This window comes from Nesoenas mayeri (genome assembly GCF_963082525.1).
Source record: "Nesoenas mayeri genome assembly, chromosome: 4".
Classification (NCBI taxonomy): domain Eukaryota; kingdom Metazoa; phylum Chordata; class Aves; order Columbiformes; family Columbidae; genus Nesoenas; species Nesoenas mayeri.
In genome coordinates, this window is record NC_137540.1 from 99,060 (window position 1) to 118,061 (window position 19,002).

At 52.9% G+C, this 19,002-nt stretch overlaps 1 protein-coding gene across 1 annotated transcript in view; it reads right to left on the reverse strand.

Annotated features, from left to right (window-relative positions):
- The window catches only part of SLC4A4 (solute carrier family 4 member 4), a gene marked incomplete at its 3' end in the record, with an annotated part of 130,191 nt that overhangs the window by 46,929 nt on the left and 64,260 nt on the right, over positions 1-19,002 (reverse strand). The window contains exon 6 of the mRNA XM_080344071.1: positions 9,006-9,082. Coding sequence (XP_080200197.1) covers positions 9,006-9,082 — 77 coding nt within the window. The remainder of the gene's footprint in view (positions 1-9,005; positions 9,083-19,002) is intronic.

Sequence of the window (19,002 nt, forward strand, 5' to 3'; positions counted from 1 at the left end):
GGTAAACCAGCCAGGGCTCGGCTGCGGGACGCGAAGGGGGACGCAGCCCCGGGGGGCCGGGCCCGGCTCTGCCGCGCGCTGCAGCTCCCGCTGGGCTCCCGGTGCCGCGAGAAGCCTGGCGGGCACGGCACGGCCATGGCGGAAACCAAACCCGCCGGACGCGGCAAACGGCAACACTGAGCAGTGAGGGTGAGCCCTGATCACGCAGATACCATCACGAGCCTAGCTGCATTCGCGGTGCTTTGTGTAACCGAAGGAAGGCTTCATGCTCCCTGGTCTGGGGAGAAGGGATCCAGGCCCCCAAACTCCTGTTACATCGCAGCCAAGCACAGGGGATCTGGTTCTACGATTCTCGTGGGGTTCCCACACTTGAGCACAAACACATGGTGTGCCTGTACTTGAGAAAGGCTAAATCCCCCAGGAATTTCAGTCTGCCTCTCCAGCTCTGTTCTCCCGTGTCTGTTCAGATGAATGCTCACGACAGCCTTCCCGTGAGTTGTCCTTACCTAAAGGGAACCTCAGCGCTCTGCACTTCGTCTGCGTGCGGAACTCCACCGCCCAGGAACGCTGACACTGTGCGGGGAGGAACCTCGCATGCAGAACTGCCCTCTGCAGCACGAAAAAAGGCCGAAGTAAATGAAATTCCAGTTAACTAAACTTCCTAGAAACATCTCCTTTCCTTCAGAAAAGTGGCAGTGAGCTGGATGGGAAGACAAGTCGCTTTCATTTCAGCTCCATGGAGCGAAAGTAGGCCACCCACAGGCCCAGGACCTGGGGATCTCTGCTTGTGACGCAGGGACGAGGAGACCTTGTTCCAACGGGAGAAGCAGCTGATCACTCCCACCATTAATCGCCGGAGCTCACTCCCCGCAGCAGGAGCCCTCACCACCCTGCCCACGGGTCCCCAGGAAAGGCAGGAGCGTTCCTCTCAACAAGGCCAGTTTCTTTTTTGGCTTTCGAGCTGGCTTTGCCAGGGGTTCCCCGTTGATATGGAGACACCATTTGGAATAAACAGTGCACACAGCACAACAAATAAGAGGAGGTTTGTGCCTCTCTCTGACTGACCATATTCATCCAGAGCTGTTCTTTGTCCCATATACAAGCCCTTGCATATGTGATAACACCAGGTCAGTTAACTTCCCTTATACCAACATATATTTTCTACCTGCTACTGCATCAGTTCAGTGGCAACAGGTCTCTGATAAAACAGATCGTATTTCTTTAAACACCCTCTTCATTCCACAGCCTGAGCATCAGAGGAGTCACAGTGACTCAGCCACTGGGAGCTGCCAAGGACACTCACAAAGCCCAGCCGAAGGATTTCTCGCAGGACAGGGAACAGAAACGCTCTCAGCGCCGGGAACACGGGACGGCCCGCGGTCCGCTGGCGCCACAGCAACGCAGAGCTGCTCGAGGCTGCACTTCCACTCTTCAAATAACCTTCATTCACAGATGAAGCTCTGACCTTTGAGCTGCAAAAATAATTTCAAACTATTCTCAAATGATTAAACCCGATGTAAAAGCTAACTCACAAGCTGTGCTGTAACGCCATCAACAGCAACCCGACCCCTGAGCATTGCAAAGAGGATTAAAACCTTGTGCTCTCCAAAAGGTCGCTCAAGCGGAGAAGGGATGCGCCTTGAGTTGAGGAAGGAGCGCCTTCAATGACCAGCCCCAGTCCGGACTCGCGCTGGCGCCAGCAGCGGGGGCGGCGCGCGGCCGGGGCGCTGCCGCGCAGCTGTGCTGCGCTTCTCCACGCGCGTCGGGAACCCGCTCGGACAAAGAGCTGCTTGTGAGCTGGCAGGAGTTCAGACGAGCAATCAGAACTGGCAAGTGCCTGAGAGACATAACCGTATCACAAAAGCTTATTTGCATTAAATATATAGATGTGCAACCTGGCAAAGACACTTGTAAAAAAGCAGGTGTGTTCGATCCTTTCTAAGTATATCTGGTTTAACAATTTAAGGCATGAAGATGACCACTTTAAATTTATCTAAGCTGAATTTTTACCATGCATTTTCAACATGCCTGTCCCTTTTCCTGCAGCAGGCCAATGCAAACTTTTGGACCATGTACGGGCAAGCTCAGCGCAGCAGGAAAAGTGCCAGGAACCAGCCAGCCCGACCCAAACAAGCTGTGGAAATGTACACACATGTGGACATGTCCAGGTTTGCTGCAGAGCCCATCCGAAGCACCTGCTTCTTCTAGACCCACCTCTTCTGTAGACCAGATACGGCTAAAGCAGGAGGCTGTGCTTTTTTCACAGCTCAAGGAACCTTAATTAAGTCTTTCAGTTTCATACCATTCAATATGGTGTTTAGTGAATAACTTGCGTGGCTTTCAGGAGCTGGAGGAATCCCGTGCCGCGGGCAGTCCCGGTCGCTCCGACACCGCTGCGGCGCCGCTGCCGCGCGGGGCGCCGGAGCCCGGTGAGAGCAGCGCCTGAGACGCCGCTTTATTGTTGGGAAAACAGAAAAGACAGACAAAATTGTCCAGAGGGCCGCTGCCTCTGCTCGTCTATCCAGCTGCAAATGACCAGTACGTTAACGGCAGCCAACACCTCATAAATAGGACAAATGAAGGCAAATCCCTTCTCCACATTGCTACCTCAGAAGAAGTGTTCTGCCAACACTAATACAACGAAAGGGAGCACACCTCCTCTTCCCTAATTGTCCTGTAAACTGCCAAAATGTCAAGGAAACCCAAAGCAAAAAAACAGCAAAGTCAAAATTCGGTGGCCTTTACTGAGGCTACTGATCACCAGAGCGGTTTGAGTCAGCGTCTGAAAGACAGTCTGGGTGCTGCCCGGGCTCTGCCGCCATCTCTGACACGGTACAAGGGACGGAGCTGCCATTCTGACGGCAGAGAAGAGCCGCTCCATGCAAACCATCCAAGTGCAGTATCCACAGTCCGTCCCAGCCGCGTGGAGCTGTGCGGGCGCTCAGCACCGCGGCAGAGCGAGGCCGGGGCGAGGACTCGCACCTCTCGTTCAGCCCCGGGACAAGCCTCCCACACGCTGCCTGCGAGAGGGAAACCGTCCCTCGGAGCCCCCGTCGGCGTTTGCAGTCGTCGTACCTCCTGCAAGTCAGCACGGGTATGGAGCGTGGCAGCAAACACGGGAAGAAAAGCTTTCTTCCCCTCTGCACCTCTTCCCCCACAGACTCCCCCAGCTTTTTGCCCCTTGTAGACCCCGTTAAATAGCCTGTTACGGCTTTTTATCCTACAAGCTCAGCTGGGAATGCAATGGGCAAAAAGCTTTGTAACACTTTGGTGATGGTCAGCAAATCCCAGTGCCCTGAAATAACAACAGAAATCAAGGCTGAATGTCTCTCAGAGAAAATACACACGCTGTTGCCCAAGCAGAACTGCTGCTGGCTGCGGATGCTCTCCACCTCCTGTCCTGGGCAGGGGAGCGGGAAAGGGGAGCAGGGCGCTCTGGTCTAGGTTTGAAAGCAATTAAGGTGGACAGTGCTGTGCTTTAACAGAGGAAAACACTTATTTTCTGCTGGAGGTGCGGTTTGTCCCTTTCTCACCTGTGACAAGAGAAAGAATCAGAGGCAGACCAAGCAGGGACAGAAGGAAGAGACGCTGGAAAGCGGGACACGGCAGAGGAGAGCGATGTTTTTCAGCACATGGCACGGCACAAAGCAGCCTGGTTTGAGATCACCCCTCACACCAATGGCCTGGCCACCTTGCAAAGCTCTGGTGTCCACACGGTGTTGCCACTGACCATGACCGACCCTGCACTGCCAAAGTCACCGGTACGACACGGCTGTATTAAATTGCCCTTTCCTTGGACCGCCAGCCCGCAGAAAGCAGCCGTGGCCTGCGGGCAGGCGGGGGCACCGCGCTCCCTCCGTCCCAGGCGCATGAGAATCAATATTACTGATGTCACTTTGGTGATGAGTAACCTGCAGCTAAAGATTTTCCGCAAACTCCACATTTTGGAAATTGGCCCTTCTGTTGGTTCAGCTTTACAATCATTTGCTTTCGGTAAATTAAAGGGGAAGAAGAGTAACATGACATTATACATTTAGGGGACAGCCCAACCTTACAAGCAACCCAGGACTTGATGACTTTCAGAATTCCGCATCATCTCATGATGTGATGCAGTCTTATTCTGACAGCAAACTCTTCTTCATCCAGTCTCAAACACAAGGGAGAGAATCACACAAAGCCAATGCACATGCTCTAACTCCACAACTGGCCATGAAGCAATCTCTCCACTAAAGCCAGTAATATAACTGCTTATCACATGCCGATAAAGACTTCATGTCAATGGGGAAAGACGGAATACAGAAGCGAATAACAGTACATTGGAACTGGTTTTAGTGGACAAAACAACAGTAAAAAATAGTACAATGATCCTAAAATTATTGAAGAACAAGCCAAGCACACACGTCTTAACTCGTGCTGCAGGACAGCGGGGTCCTGCAGAGCCCCGAGCTGGGACCCTCTCTGCTCCGGCGCTCACGGAACGGGCAGCACCCTCACGGCTGGTCCTTTGGAAAGAGCTGCGGGTTCTCTGCCCTTTCCCAAGAGGGATCCTAAGTTCATTTTCTTTGTGAAAAGAGCTTAATGGCTACCCTGTAAGAAGATTAACTCTGAAAAGTGTATTAAGAAGGCAAAGGGTATGAGAAAAACAAAACAAATGCAAGATCAAAGTAAATCCAAAGAAAGCATAAACCCCAGCCCTTCCCTAAGGGTAGAGGAACCAACCTCATAAAGCTTAACATGGGTAAATCTGAGTGCTGTCTATGACTTTCATAAAACCACATCTCATTATTACCACCTGCTGTCGCTGTGTCCCAGACCACTGCACATATCTTCTCTCTGTGTGGCTGTGCTCCGTTCTGTCTCCCAGCTCATCTCTGCACTCAGCAAGAAAGCCCCTGAGCGGACGGGGATGTCCCACCAGGCCCCGCATCCGCGTACTGAAGCCCAGACCCGCCGCTCAGCACCGGTGCCGCAGTCCCGGGCGTGCTGAGGGCTGCCGCCCGCCTCCCCGGTCGCTCTCTGTTCCCCGGCCGCGGGGGAGGCCGATCCAGCTGCCGCCACCTCCCGCACGCGTCTGCCTTGAACACCAGCAGCTTGCCCGCCATCTCCGCACGCGCTCTGCGGGACCCGACAGAACCGGTCCCTGCAAACCTCACGAGGGCACCCCCAGGGAGGAGCCTCTCACACATCTCGGGGAGCACCAGAGCACGTCCAGTGCTCTCCAGGACCCTCCAGTGCTGTGCCCTCAGCTGGTCCTGAGCAGGTTCAACACCTCTCCGTCCCGCTGCGCCAGAAGCACCCACCTCATCCCGGTGCTGCCGTGGCACGGACCTGTGAAGGCATGAGTGCGCCTGAGCTTAAACCTCTTAACAGAAGCGTCTGTGCCAGGAGCGCTGCTGCAGACAGCCAGGCAACTGGGAAACAGACAAGTGGGCCACCTGCAACCTGAACCACCTCCGCAACTCCAGCTCTCTGCAGGGACTGAAACACCAGCTCAGAACAGGCTGGACACAGAGAAGTGTCTGTGTGGAGGAATCCAGCTGGGCTTCTGCCGTTGTAGCTGACATCCCAGCTGCTCGCTGCGTCCTTCATGGATTATCTAGAACACAAACCCAAGCCCAAGCCAGCTGAACGCAGCCTTGCCGGGGCGGCAGCCCAAGAACTGCCACTCCAAGAGGAGACAGAAGCGGGCGAGTGTATTAGATAACACACCAACACATTCCACCCTCCGGCAGAGAGCTTCCCCAGTCCTGAGCGCCCCCTGCCCTTTCCTGGCCTGGTTTTGTTCCCTCTACCCCGAGTCCATCCTTGGAAATCGCCAGTTGTCAGGAACATGGAAATAAATGGAACAATTCAGCACTTTTGAGAGTCATAGCCCCCACTTAGTAAACTCGAGTGCCTGCAGTAACACTCATCTCAGTACCGCCCCGCACCTGCACAGGACCTGCACAGGACCTGCACAGGACCTGCACAGGACCTGCACAGGACCTGCACAGGACCTGCAGCGGCCCCGGCAGGTCCACACGCCAGGCAAACGACCCACGAGTGGTGAGGCAAGCGCAGCGTGCCGAGGTCTGCTCCAGCTTCAGCTCCAGCGGAGAATGACCCCAAACAAACCCTGCGAAGACACACCAGGGTCCTACGACGAGAGACAGCAGTTTTCAGCCTGGACCTCACAACACACAGGGGAAAGGAGCAGGGAAGCCAGAGGGTGATGCTCAGGACCAGCTGGCTGTTCCACAAGTGTGCAAGGGAGCTGTTGCTAAGCAGACAGAGCATCTTGGGACGAGGAGGTCAGGGATCACCGAGGGCGGAGGCTGGCAGCCAGGTAAGAGCCGCAGGTACGCCCAAAACGCTGGAAAGGACGGCTGCCTGCAAACCCTGCAGCCGCCGCGGCGGGGTGAGGGTCCATTCCCGCCGGCAGGGCCGCACAGGGCAAGAGCTGCTCCAGGGCACGGCCCCGCGTCCCCCTCCTCGTCCCGCGGGTGACGATCACAAACCCCACTCTGCTGGGCTAAACAAAGGGAGGCCGGAGGTCATGCTGCACCTACGAAGCGCTGGCCACCAGCACCGCTCTGGTAAGAGAGAGACAGCAAGAAATAAAAGGCAAAACGTTTTCTGAGGAGCACGTTTCACAGTTTGAAGAGAGATCATCCAGAAGCTCTATTTGAATTTTACCAGTTCCGCTCAGTAAGAACCTACTGAAACACAGATTAGAGGAGTATTCTGCTTACAATGTCATTACATTGTTGACCGCATCATTCCAGTTAGTATTGAAGGTTGCAGAACAGAAAATAAGGATGTAGGTGGGCAGATAAGTTACTAAGATATGCAGAGGTCTGTACAAAGCCTGTCTGCTTTACCTTTGCAAAACCAGCGACTGATAAAGAGCTCGGGTCCCAGCCCGCTCCAAGCAAGGCGTGCAGGCTGAGCGCAGCCTGTCGCAGCTCAGAGCCCGACTGGCTGCGCGCACAAAGAAACAGAACATGGAACAGCTCCTTCCCGCAGCAAATCTGTGTTTCACTATACGGCCTCGTTAATCGCCAAGCTTCCAGATGGGATACCCGAATAATGACAGCCAGCCACTCCGCCGTCCACGCAAGAAAATCTGCTCTCTCTCCAGCTGCTGTTGTCATCCCACCGTGCGTTATCGCCTCGTCTCCCGTACACAACGCGGAGCTCCGCTCAGGAAACTCGCCCGGCATCATTACGATTTCGCAAACTTTATCGAGACACGAGTTTCAGTCAATCAGTAACAAGAACTGAGATCCAAGGTGGTTTTCTCAGGCTGGCTTCGAAAAGCGTGCAGTACAAGGGTTCCATTGTGCAAAGTTCATCGGCAGGACACGGGCTAATTAATTAAGCAGCTTTTTGGAGCTCTGTAGTTTTCAAGTAACGGTTTTTGCTATAAACAGTTGGGCATTATTTACATTGAAAGCTAGAAACTTCGCAGTGCCCTTCCAAACTGGATTTACTAACAGAACTCACTATTGGCACTGCCAAAACACCTATTTTTATACTCAATTTTCCATGTCCAGAGACAGCAGGAGGGGTGACTGGGGCTGTTTGTACTGCTGAGACCTGCTGCAACATTCAGACCTGGTTTTCTGCCAGCCTGTCCCTAAGACCCCAATTACAATGTGATTAAAAATGTAAAACATAGCAGTCTACCCAATGATATAAGCTATTTTACAATCCTACTCGTTCCTCAGGTGTGGCTGCATGTATTAAAAGGAATGGGTACTTTGCCAAACAGCCAGCCAAGACAGATGTATGCTGCAGCTCCAGATGACACCGAGGTCAACGCAAACCACACTCCCTCCTGTCCCCTTCCACAGAACTATTTTTATTTGTCTAAATACATGTTTAAAATATTTAATCACTCTGAACTCCCTTTTCTACGCGGATTATGCTGCTGTGCCCCTTCACGGCAGAGCGGCGCTTCCAGAAGGTTGTGACCGGCCGTTGTTCCAGGGACTAGAGTCATTCTCAGCTCACCAGCGTTACTGAGCTGCCCAAAACGTTTTCTAAAGTGGCTCTCATTTGCATGCAGAATAACCATGGCACTACGGAACGCTGGAAGATGTTAAAAAAGCCCTCCAAAAGAAACAGCCATGCTTTGAGAATAACCCACTTTGTGAATCAGGACAAAGGTTTTTTGAATTTGCACAGAGACCTTACTCAGCCAACGGTTTCCTGAGAGCTCAAGTACACTCACTCTTATCCCTCAGACTCCGAAACTTGGAAAGGATGAGAACACAAAGCAAGCCACGTGACGTACTCCAAAAACATCGCCCTAGCCTAAGAAATCAGTCAAATTCAGGGACACTTGTAAGAAAGAGCTCGGTTCTGTGGGCACTAAAGGCCAATTTTAACTTCATCACTCATCTTCACCTTGAAGCTGTTCCGCCACGGTTCCCTGTCAGCACAGTTGCACCGGGTGAGGTAACACAGAATGACAGAATCGCTTTGGTTGGAAGAGACCCTCGAGATCATCGAGTCCAACTGTTAACCCAACCCTGTCACCGACCCATGTCCCTAAGAGCACCTCATCTCCGCGCCTGTCCAACCCCTCCGCGGATGCTGACTCCAGAACACCTTCTCGTGCACCAGCTGCTGCAGCCGGGACACATTCCCGTAAATGCTCCTGCCCTGAACACGTGCCCTGTGCAGGGGCCCTTGCTGGAACCCCTGAACACCCTCTTGTCAGCAGGAGGAGGATGGGAATCCTCTCGGTATCTGGAAATTCCCCACTCCATTCTCATGGAGATGTGTCCACGTTCCCATGCAGATGGTGTCTCTTGCTTCAGGCCTAGTCAGAGTTTAACCTGCTTCTTCCAAGGGCTGGTGCTTAAGACACAGAAAATTCAATCACTAGACTCGGAAATACTCTACTCACCTTGTTCGACCTCTTCTTCTGCCGCAGTTTCATGGTGCAAAGTCTCTTCCCCCAACATCCAGCTCCTAACCACACACACGACCAAGCGAGGTCTGAATCTGCAGCTTACCTGGTCCTTCTCAGGCTTGTCGGAGATGTCATTCAGGCTGGTGGAAGTCAGGTTTCTGTGAGCCATGGCTGGGCTGCCTGTAGGAACAACGTCAACACCAATTAAAGCACCTGTCCAGGCCCAGTCAGAAGAACACAGAGGCTCAGGCTACAGCGATGCCCTTCCGTGCTGAGGGAGGCTGACGTGGGGAACCCAGGACCCTGACAGGCTGCTTTCCGTGACCTCCCGTGGCACGTGGCACGGAGAGACGCTAACGCCTCGTCCCGTCTAAGGGTCCCTGCACTTCCTGTCGGTGGCGCTGCTGCTGGGTCAGCCAGGACCGGGGTACAGGCCTGGCCCCGCACAGCGCCGCGGGGCCCGGAGCGGCTGCGCAGCTCACGCAGCGCGGCGGCCGGCAGCTCCGGGTCCCTCCAAACAGCCAACGAACGCCAAGCACTTCTGTCTTCAAGTGATCTCCTTAACTAAACCTACGAACCTGACCGATTTCACCGATTAAAACAACGCGAGCACCAACTGGATTGGCTAAAAGTCACCGATTCCTGACCCTGGCCCCTCTAGGGATGAAGAAAACCAAAGAGCTGCAGCAGTTCTGTTGCTCCTGCAAACAGCCACCGCTCACCTGTAAACCTGACACGCTGGCGTTCCAGCACCGCAAACTGGCCACCAAGCAGCTGCTCGCTCTCTTATTCATTGCTCTTCCTGCTTATCTGTATGTTCACAGACAGAACTTTGGAAAATGGTTCTTAAAAACTTGGGGGAAAAGCCCCATGATTCAAGAATTCAGCTTCACAATGCCACCACAAGCCTCTGAACTGGAGAAACCAGAAACAGTCATTATGACAGAGAAGAAAAGCAGATTTCAGTTTCCGAAAGGGGAGCTGTGGGACGGAGGCGGCGCTGGGAAGCACAGCAGCCAGCGCGCGCTCCCGCGGGAACCAGCAGAGCGCAACAGGAGTCGCTCGCACCACCTCTGACCGTGAGCGTAACCGCAAGGACAGAAAACGCTCCGAAAGTAACGGACTGAGGCCTTTCCCAATGCAGGCTGTGTTTAGAGACGACTTATGCTCTGCTGTTCACACTGAAACTCAAGTCCAGGTTTCCAGTGTTCATCAGCTCCCAGTGTGAACAAGCTCTACAACAGATCTGCATGAGGATGGGAATAGCAAGAAAACCATCTGGACTGTCAGAGCGGGGTCGTCTTCACAGCACGTTCAATGTCTGTGCAAACAGACTCAGAGCATTTTCCCTTGGGAGCCCCCTGGAATCGCACGGTAACTGCTGCGTGTTACCGCTGCGTCAGAGCGTCCACACGGCGAAGGCCGAAGACAGTGAGATGTTATGAACAGTGGATCTCCAGATGTTCCTCTCTGGCTGCTACTGCGAGGCACATTCAAGACCTCACCTGTCCCTACCAAGTTTTTACCAACACGTTCACTCATAGAGTGAGAAATGCCACTTGGCAGACTGGTTTCAGCTCATGTTTTAGTAACCATTCTCCTAATCAATTGCTAGGAAGCCAGACAGAAATGCCAACAAGCTTTGATTGAACGTCTGATGTGACTCTGTAGACAGCAGACAAACACGTCAATACAAAGGAAAAAGTGATCAGGCCCGCTGTGTACGCTGTGTCTGTTACACAGCACACACACCACCTTGTTCGGAAATCCTTCCGTGACAGAAATGTTTAATTATTTGTACTTGGTAAAAAGCAAAGCTGGACAAAAGAACCCCCAAATAAACCTGAGTTATTGTAAACCTGAAGCAAATTATTGAAACCTAGGGCTCCTTTTTCTTGTATGGTGCAATTAATTATCTTTTAAAGGCTGCAAAGGCTGCCAATTCTGGGAAACCTTGGACAAGTATATAATGTACCCGTAGATTAAAGTGACCAAGTGAAGCTCGATGCAGATACACACACGGCTGCTTTGCAAACCCGAGCCAATAAAATCAAATACAGCCGGAGGGAAGCAGTTTCTTCAAAACGCAAAGCTGGTTCACACTGATAATTGGTGTCACACAGCTGGGTGACTCAAAGTTTCTGTGGGTTCACCTGAGTGCAACCGAGAGGAACGAAACAGGTCTTCAGCAGAGTTAAATGGACCTGGAGAAACTGCAAGGCCTCCAGAGACGGGAATGCCGGCGGTCTTTCATACACAGGGTTGTTCCAGGTTATGACATTTGTTTGCTTTGTTTACTATAAGTCTGAGACTTCCAAATGATCCTTAGGAGCTAAGAGCCCTTCTTTCATGAGAAAGCAGCTAACGACTTTATCACAACTCACTAGCAGCCTCTTTCCCCCACCCTGATCAACAGAACCACATCAAACCCACGGCAGCTCTTCTCCAGGCATCCTTGGCTTGAGGTTTCCCATTTTCATTGCGTACTCGGACAGACCAACGTGCCAAAAAGCTTGTTTGCCTTTTCCAGTGGTACCCGCTGCTTTAATGCAGGTACCACACTGCCCTACAGACACCACTTGAATATACTGACCTGAGAATATACTGACGCGCAACCAGCCCCTCCTGGAGCTGTGAGCACCGCGGCCGCAGCTCCAGCCTCCCGGAGCTGTGAGCACCGCGGCCGCAGCTCCAGCCTCCCGGAGCTGTGAGCACCGCGGCCGCAGCTCCAGCCTCCCGGAGCTGTGAGCACCGCGGCCGCTGCTCCAGCCTCCCGGAGCTGTGAGCACCGCGGCCGCTGCTCCAGCCTCCCGGAGCTGTGAGCACCGCGGCCGCAGCTCCAGCCTCCCGGAGCTGTGAGCACCGCGGCCGCAGCTCCAGCCTCCCGGAGCTGTGAGCACCGCGGCCGCAGCTCCAGCCTCCCGGAGCTGTGAGCACCGCGGCCGCAGCTCCAGCCTCCCGGAGCTGTGAGCACCGCGGCCGCAGCTCCAGCCTCCCGGCACGGCACACGGGCCCTGTTCATGCTGCCTTCCGTCACTAGACTGGCCTTGCGTTAAGAGATCTGAGCACCGCAAAGTTAAAAAGTGCTCTTTGTTCTGTGGAGGTAGAAAGCGTCTCATAATCCCAACCTAAATAGAGCTCTCAGGCTATGATTCGTATCTCTATCTCCTTGCAACAAATTTTACACTTAATGCCGACAGCCAAAACCTCTAGACCACGCAATGTGAATTTTTTCCCCTGAAGTTCGGTGCCTGTGCAGCTCATCCTTTGGAGACGCTTTACAGAGCCTTCAGGTTCAGACTAGTCCCGCTCAGTACGGATTCTGATAATGCCTAGAACACAGGCTGGAAACCACAAGCACTGTCTTCCCACCAGCTCTGCTGACCTAAGGAACTTGCCAGTGTCTCGGCTTGCATTTAGACTCTTCCCAAATCCCTGTGCACATCTTGGCTGCCAAGCCAAGGCAGTAACAGAGCGATGCTGCTAGAAATGCAAGATGCCACTTGTCCAGCGTTGGCTCAAAAGCCATTTGGCTCTGTGGTCACAGTGGCCCAAGTCAGTTCAGCCTTCTACCTCAGGTTCGTCATGGTTGTGCTCTGTGCAGATCCAGAGCCAGGAAAGACGTCCAACAGCCAGTTGTTAATGCCTGTATGACAGGCCAGCTTGTAAGAGCGACTCTGTGCAGCAGATGGAACGAGTTGGAGACCACAGTGACACAAGGTGACGTGGGTCTCCATGGCAGGCCTAGCAATACCCCTCCCGAGAAAGACCTCAGAGGGGAAAAAGGCCCTGAAGACCTGGGGAATCCTCAGACAAGTGGCTGCTCTGGCCAGAAGGGAACACGGGCACAGAAGGAAACAAGATGCCTAGTCTATAGGTGCTCTATGCCTTCAACAAACCAGGGGAGTAAAAAGTTCCTGCTGCTGAGACCTCAGCCAGAGACTTTAGCACACGATGTCCACTCTTACTCCGTTTGCTAACTAAGGGTAATTTCTCACTTCAGGCCTAATTCAAATTACAGTCTTTCTGGCCAACACAGTGTCTCCTTGGCTGTGCTCACACAGGTACTGGTGCAAGAAGCCAGGCAGTCAGTCCAAACCCCTCCACGTTATTACCTCTTTGTACTAAAAGGCTCAATAATCATCCTTCACAGTGAACACTGCAATTCAGATCCCCGTGCACTGCTGTGGCCTGCGAAGAGCATCCCTGTGCCACCGGTGCAATAAGCTGCACCCTTGGGGAGCAGCCGCTCCGCCATCAGCAGCGCTCGGAACAAGGAACATCTGACAAAGGGCAGGAAGAGAGAAGCGGAGTGTGGGACGCGTGCAGCCCCTCACTGAGAGACACAGCTGGCGGGGCCTGCTGGCTGCGAGGCACAGGGAGCTTATTTTCCATTTCATTTCTATGGAAATTAACATATTTGAGCTCGTTGCATTTATAATACTGCATTGGTGGCAAAATTCATAAAGCCAAAGGGTATTTCAACACATGAAATGTCACTTGATGGCTGAAGGGACAGGCATGAGAAGAAAAACACAAAACAGAGTGAAAAAGAGCCCAGGGTACCACGGACCTCCAGAGCAGCAGCCGCTCCACCAGGAGCGCGCGTGCCCTCTCCCCCGCTAACGCGGCAGCAGGCGTGAACGAGACAGGCGGGCGCGAGCTGTGGGCCGGACCGGCGCGCTGCCCCTCGCGTCCTCCGGGCTCCCGCCGCCCCTCCCGCCCGCACTTACTGATCCAGCCCAGGCTGGGGCTGCGCGGCACCGGGGCGTCGTGGCGCGGCGAGCGCGTGGCGAGGCAGGGCACCGAGCTCTCCAGCGGGCTGCGCGCTTCACGGGCCGCAGGCGGGCGGGCAGCAGGGGACAGAGCAGAGGCGAGAAGGAAAACCAAGAGTTAAAGACAGAAAGAAAGGAAAGCTCCAGCAATTGCACAAGCAAGCCAGCTGGGAGGTAAGAGTGTCTGAACACGCACAGTTACACACACACGTGCACCTTTGTGCATACGGCGGTGACTAAAGTGGTTAAGTCTATTCATTTGGAGCACAACACAACATCCACCTCTCAGCACTCAGTTGGCAGGTCTGGAACTGGTTTTTCATCCCTGGTGTCTCGAATTCAAGCAGATTAGGAGAGGATTTCCAGCAACTGGACAAGGCAGCTGCAGTTCTGGTGGTGCTGAGCGCTCCCGAGTTGCGGTGCAGTCAGTAAGAACAGCAGACACGTGGAGCTTTAGTCAGTTACTCAGGTCACTTCCCCGTAGGAGCCAATTTTGAGCATCCCAACTATGTATATACCACCAGCTAAGGCTGGAAACGCAAACCTTATTCTGCAATGCTTCAAACAACGCAAACAGCTAAATGCACTGCTGGGTTTCTTTGGAAATCTCTTGAAAATGTCTCATTTCTGACTTAAAACTACTCTGCTCCTGTGCTGTTATTATCCAGCTGACACCATCGATCAACTCTCCTAAGGGACTGAGGATGCCATTTGTACAAAAAACACCGCAACCGAACCAAGCTGAACTCTAATGTAGAATAGACCCACAGAGGAGGAAGCTGTCGAGTGTGACTGCGCCAGGCGCCGCGCTGCAGGCAGCGCCCGCGCCGCTCCATCCCTGCTGCTCCCAACCCCTCCTGTCAGCACAGCCAAGACAAATAGCCTCACGGTGACGGGTGCCATGCCATTAGCTGTGAGGGTCAAACGCTCACACATCGCTGTTTTCTGCAGCCTCTGACAGCTCGGGTTTGGTATGATTTGACTGCTTCTCTTCAACGCTTCTGCCACGGGCTCTCACAGGTGTTACGTTATACAAAACACCGTCAGGGAAGAGGCTTTTAAACAAAAAATAGCAGAAGTAATGCAGAGCAAATATTATAACCAAGGCACAGGTGAACATCTATTAGAGAGTCCTCAGACAGCTGCAGCAGGAGGGGTGACTGTGGGTCTCATGCGGAGCGGCGCAGCAGGGCAGAGCGGCGCAGCAGGGCAGAGCGGCGCAGCAGGGCAGAGCGGCACTGCAGCCTCGCGGCGCCCCGGCTGCTGCGGAGCCTCGCGCACACACCGCCTGCACCGCACCCCGCACCCCAAAAGGGCACCAAGAACTCTTGGAGAGCCAGGTCACGAGACAAGACGCAAAAATGGCCAGAGAGCCCTGCAGGAGTTCAACTGAAACGTCCCGGTTGAACATTTCATCCAGCTCACAACCTTCCACCAATAAAAGAAACAAGAAGGGCTGTGTCTTTGCAAGGGAACTTTGGGCAGCTGCGTGGTGCAGCTTCGTCTGCTTGGCTGCTTGATAATCATCTCTTCCCTGTTGAACAGACAGCAAAGCAGTGCTTTGATCTGTCCTCCTCCGTCCTGTCACACAAGAAATTGCCATCTTCTGCACAATTTCTTTCCCAGGAGCAAAAGCATTTCTGAGAAAACATCCTCCCAGAAACGTGATTCAAATATCAATCTTTATGACAGAGTGATGAGTAAAAGCCATTTGGTGCACACCTTGGCCGCTTACAAGTTGGGTGTTTGTGCCAATCAGATTGCTGCCGGGCGTTAATCCCCAAGAGGAGCAGAAGGGGCAGAGCCGGGGAAGCTGAGGCCACCCCGGGAGCTCTGCCCAGGCTGGGAGCGGCCGGGACGCCGGGGCTGCCGCGCTCCTGCGGCCGTTTCACAGCCCTGCCGGCGCAGCGCCGCCGGAGATGGGCGCAGCACCGCCGGAGATGGGCGCAGCACCGCCGGAGATGGGCGCAGCACCGCCACGGCCGCACACTGAGCTGCTCTACAGAGACCCGCGGCCGGCTGAAAACGCACGCGTTTTCCCGGGCTAAGTGTCCGCAGCTCCTGCTTCTTTACCTTTTTTCCTGCTTTATGCAAAGAGAGTATCCTCAGACACATCCAAAAGCTTCAATTATGATTAAACATAATACCAGAACGGGAGTTTATAACGAAACTAAGAAGGGTATAGAAAACCTTAGAGTCCCTAAGACCTAGTTATTGAAGCTCTCTGAGCTAAGTGAGATACAGGCACCTAAATATCTCTGAGCACCATGGGCAGAGGTTATTTCCAGATTTCATATGAATATGCTTGAAGAAAATCGCCATTATTTAAACTGGGTTTTAAGTCTAACTTCCTTGAAAAAATAATGAAGGCAAATCACGGGCAGAATCCATGCTAATGATATTATGGTAAAGTGTTTCCTAAAGAAATGTTCTTGAAAGTAATCTAATACCAATTAGGTACTTATCAAAATCCAAATGAGTTGTGCTGACCCAGTAAGAGCTGGGAAGTTGCATAATATTCTTATACATAACCTACAGCAGGGTTTGGTTCAGCTTCAGTGGGGTTCGTTTCATTAACGACCCTTAACGAACACACAATAACTCTGTACAGTACATTAGCAGGGTGCTTTCTAATTTACACCCACGTGCTTTACAGTTAAACTAAAAAAAGCTATGGTTAAACCACGGTTAAATCTTAAACTAAAGGTGAGAGTCATCCCTTTTAACAACGGCAGTAAAGGTCTGCGGAGCAGAACGCCAAGCTGCTCCCTAAATATACTGGCCCCTAAACTCATTCTGCAGGGCGGCAAGTCAGCAACGCGCGAGTCCCGTGTCCCGGGGCTGCTGCTCTCGGTAACCTGCCTGCAACATGAATATTGCATCAGTCCCCAATGCTGAAATGAAAGGCAGACACCGAAAGGAAATACCTACCTGGGAAAAAAGCTCCGAGGAGATCTATAAGCGCTTGGGGCTGATGGGACTTTAATTACGGGGATCAGCCCTGGTGAGAGACAGCTGCACTCCTGCGGCCTCATTAAAGTTTCATCTCTCTAAAGGACAAACTCTGCCTTTAGAAGCACATGAGAGGCACTCATTGAACTCCAGGGAGTACGGTATAACTCTATCAAATACATTCTGGAGTCACTTGTTCATTAAAGTGTAAATAATAAATAACAGCAACAACTATTCATGAAGTATTTCCCTTTGTATAAAAGTCTCTCCCTCCTTAAGTCTCACAGCACTTGAGCTGCTGTGGAACATAATGCATTATGTATTCTCATAACACAGTACATCCCAGGTGGGGAAACCGAGGCAAAACACCACGGAAGGAGTGGCTGAACGTCAGCCAGCGCGCTACGCAGAGCCAGGACAGAACTCCTGGAGAACCAGGACCTGCACAGCACCTTCAAACAAGCAAAAGTCACCCAGGGCCCGAGTCAAGGGTGCCCTTGGCCACGAGAAGCAAGCAGTGAGAACAGGAGATGAACGGCCTCTGTCAGCAGCATCCCCCCAGGACGAGCACGCTGTTATTTTCTCGTTAAGCAGCCCTGGCAGTCCGGCTCCGTACAGCCAGGAGACAGGGCTTAGCATCCATGGGATAGTTAAATAATGCACTGTGCATGATTTACTTTCAAACCTCTTAAGTACGTTTTAATTTGCCTTGAACACCCAGAGGTTTTGATGGCTCCTCAAGGAGTGACTTTAAGTGCGGAAAAGAAGAATTTGACATTCACCAGCTGTTGAAAAAGAGGAGGCTGTCACCAGCAGAGTTCAGTACAACAGACACAAGGCAGAGGTGGAAGGTGCATGTTCCTTGTAAACAGAGCACATTATAAACCCTGTGGCTGGGCTGGCATCTTGGCTGAAGGAGGCACCGATCACAGCAATGCTGTGCACTCAGTCCTGAAGGTTCCTTCACACCCCAGGAGCTCACTGAGACACACATTGAGAACAGACCACTGGTCTGATTGCTGGTTCAACCACGAGACAGGAGAAAGCGCGCCATGGCCCAGACGCAGGCACTCCGACACGCAGGGGCTCCCTGGAGCTCAGACCCGAGGGCTCGGCTGCAGCACCCCGGTGACACGTGCTGAACACGCGTCTGTCTTAGGTTGTGCCTCCCACATCTCGGAGCAAGCCTGCTCAGCTCCTCCGAAGGGCCAGGACGAGACGTAGCCTCGGAGGCGACAACAGATACCTACGGACAGCGCCGCAAATAGTGCTCATGCATTTCCCCACGGTGGCCTCCCACACAAAGCGGGGAGCTCGCGGGAGGCCAGGGAGGAGATGGGGGAAGCCCACAACATGGGCTGGGCAGGACACGACTTCGTGATTCCAAGTGACAACAAACATGAGTTATTTGCTGGGTGCCATGACTGGGACATCCTCCGAGAATCTAAAGCGCCTGGCTGATCTGAGGGCAAAAACCTGAGGAACCTACAAGTTTGATTCCTGAGGCTAACGGGAAATGGAGATGCGCGAGAGCTTCCCCCGGCTGCGCGGGGCTCTCTGGAAGAGGCTCCCGCATCTTCCGCAAGGCGCCCCCCACCTCATCGGGCCCTCCCCAGAACCAGGACGTCTCCCCAGTGTCTCTCTGTGCTCCACGGGGCTCCCGCGGGGATGTTCACCAACAACCCGCACACCCAGGACGCTCCCCTGATTCACGGTACTGCTCCTTCGTCTTATTCATTCGATCAGCGCGTGATCAAGGCACTCAACCACGAAAAGACATACCATCAAGAACAGCAAATATTCTTTACATGCACATACATACCTGTTGCAAAAGCAAAGCATGATAAAAAAATAGGAAACAGTAATCAAGTGTGAAAACAGGTTAGGCAGAAATGTTAGGGTGAGTTTTAGAGGCAGAACACAGAGAGCTAAGAGGCCTTACATGCAGCAGGAAGAACAATTTCTCTGCTTATTTTCATTTCTGGATAATTTAAAATAGCAGCTTTTAGTTGTACTTCCATACAGCAGCATGAGACAGCTTACAGAACTCCGAGACATGGCAACAGGCTTCAACCTGCTCTTTCTGGATTACTGCTAGCAGGAAGATTGCCAACGTCCATGTCTGGGTAAGCGCGGAGCCGCTGCCCAGGCCTCCACAGCTGTCTGCAGCCACGGCACACACGGTGGTTACAACACGGCTACAGACATGGCACTGCGTTATCAAGCCATTGTTAGACAGAGGGACAGACTTACTCACAACACACATCACCAAACAATTTGAGGATGAATAAGCAAGATGGAAATCAGCTTTACCCACACTGGACAATGATTGTATGGCAATAAAATGCAAGCTAGATGCCACTATCATGTAAT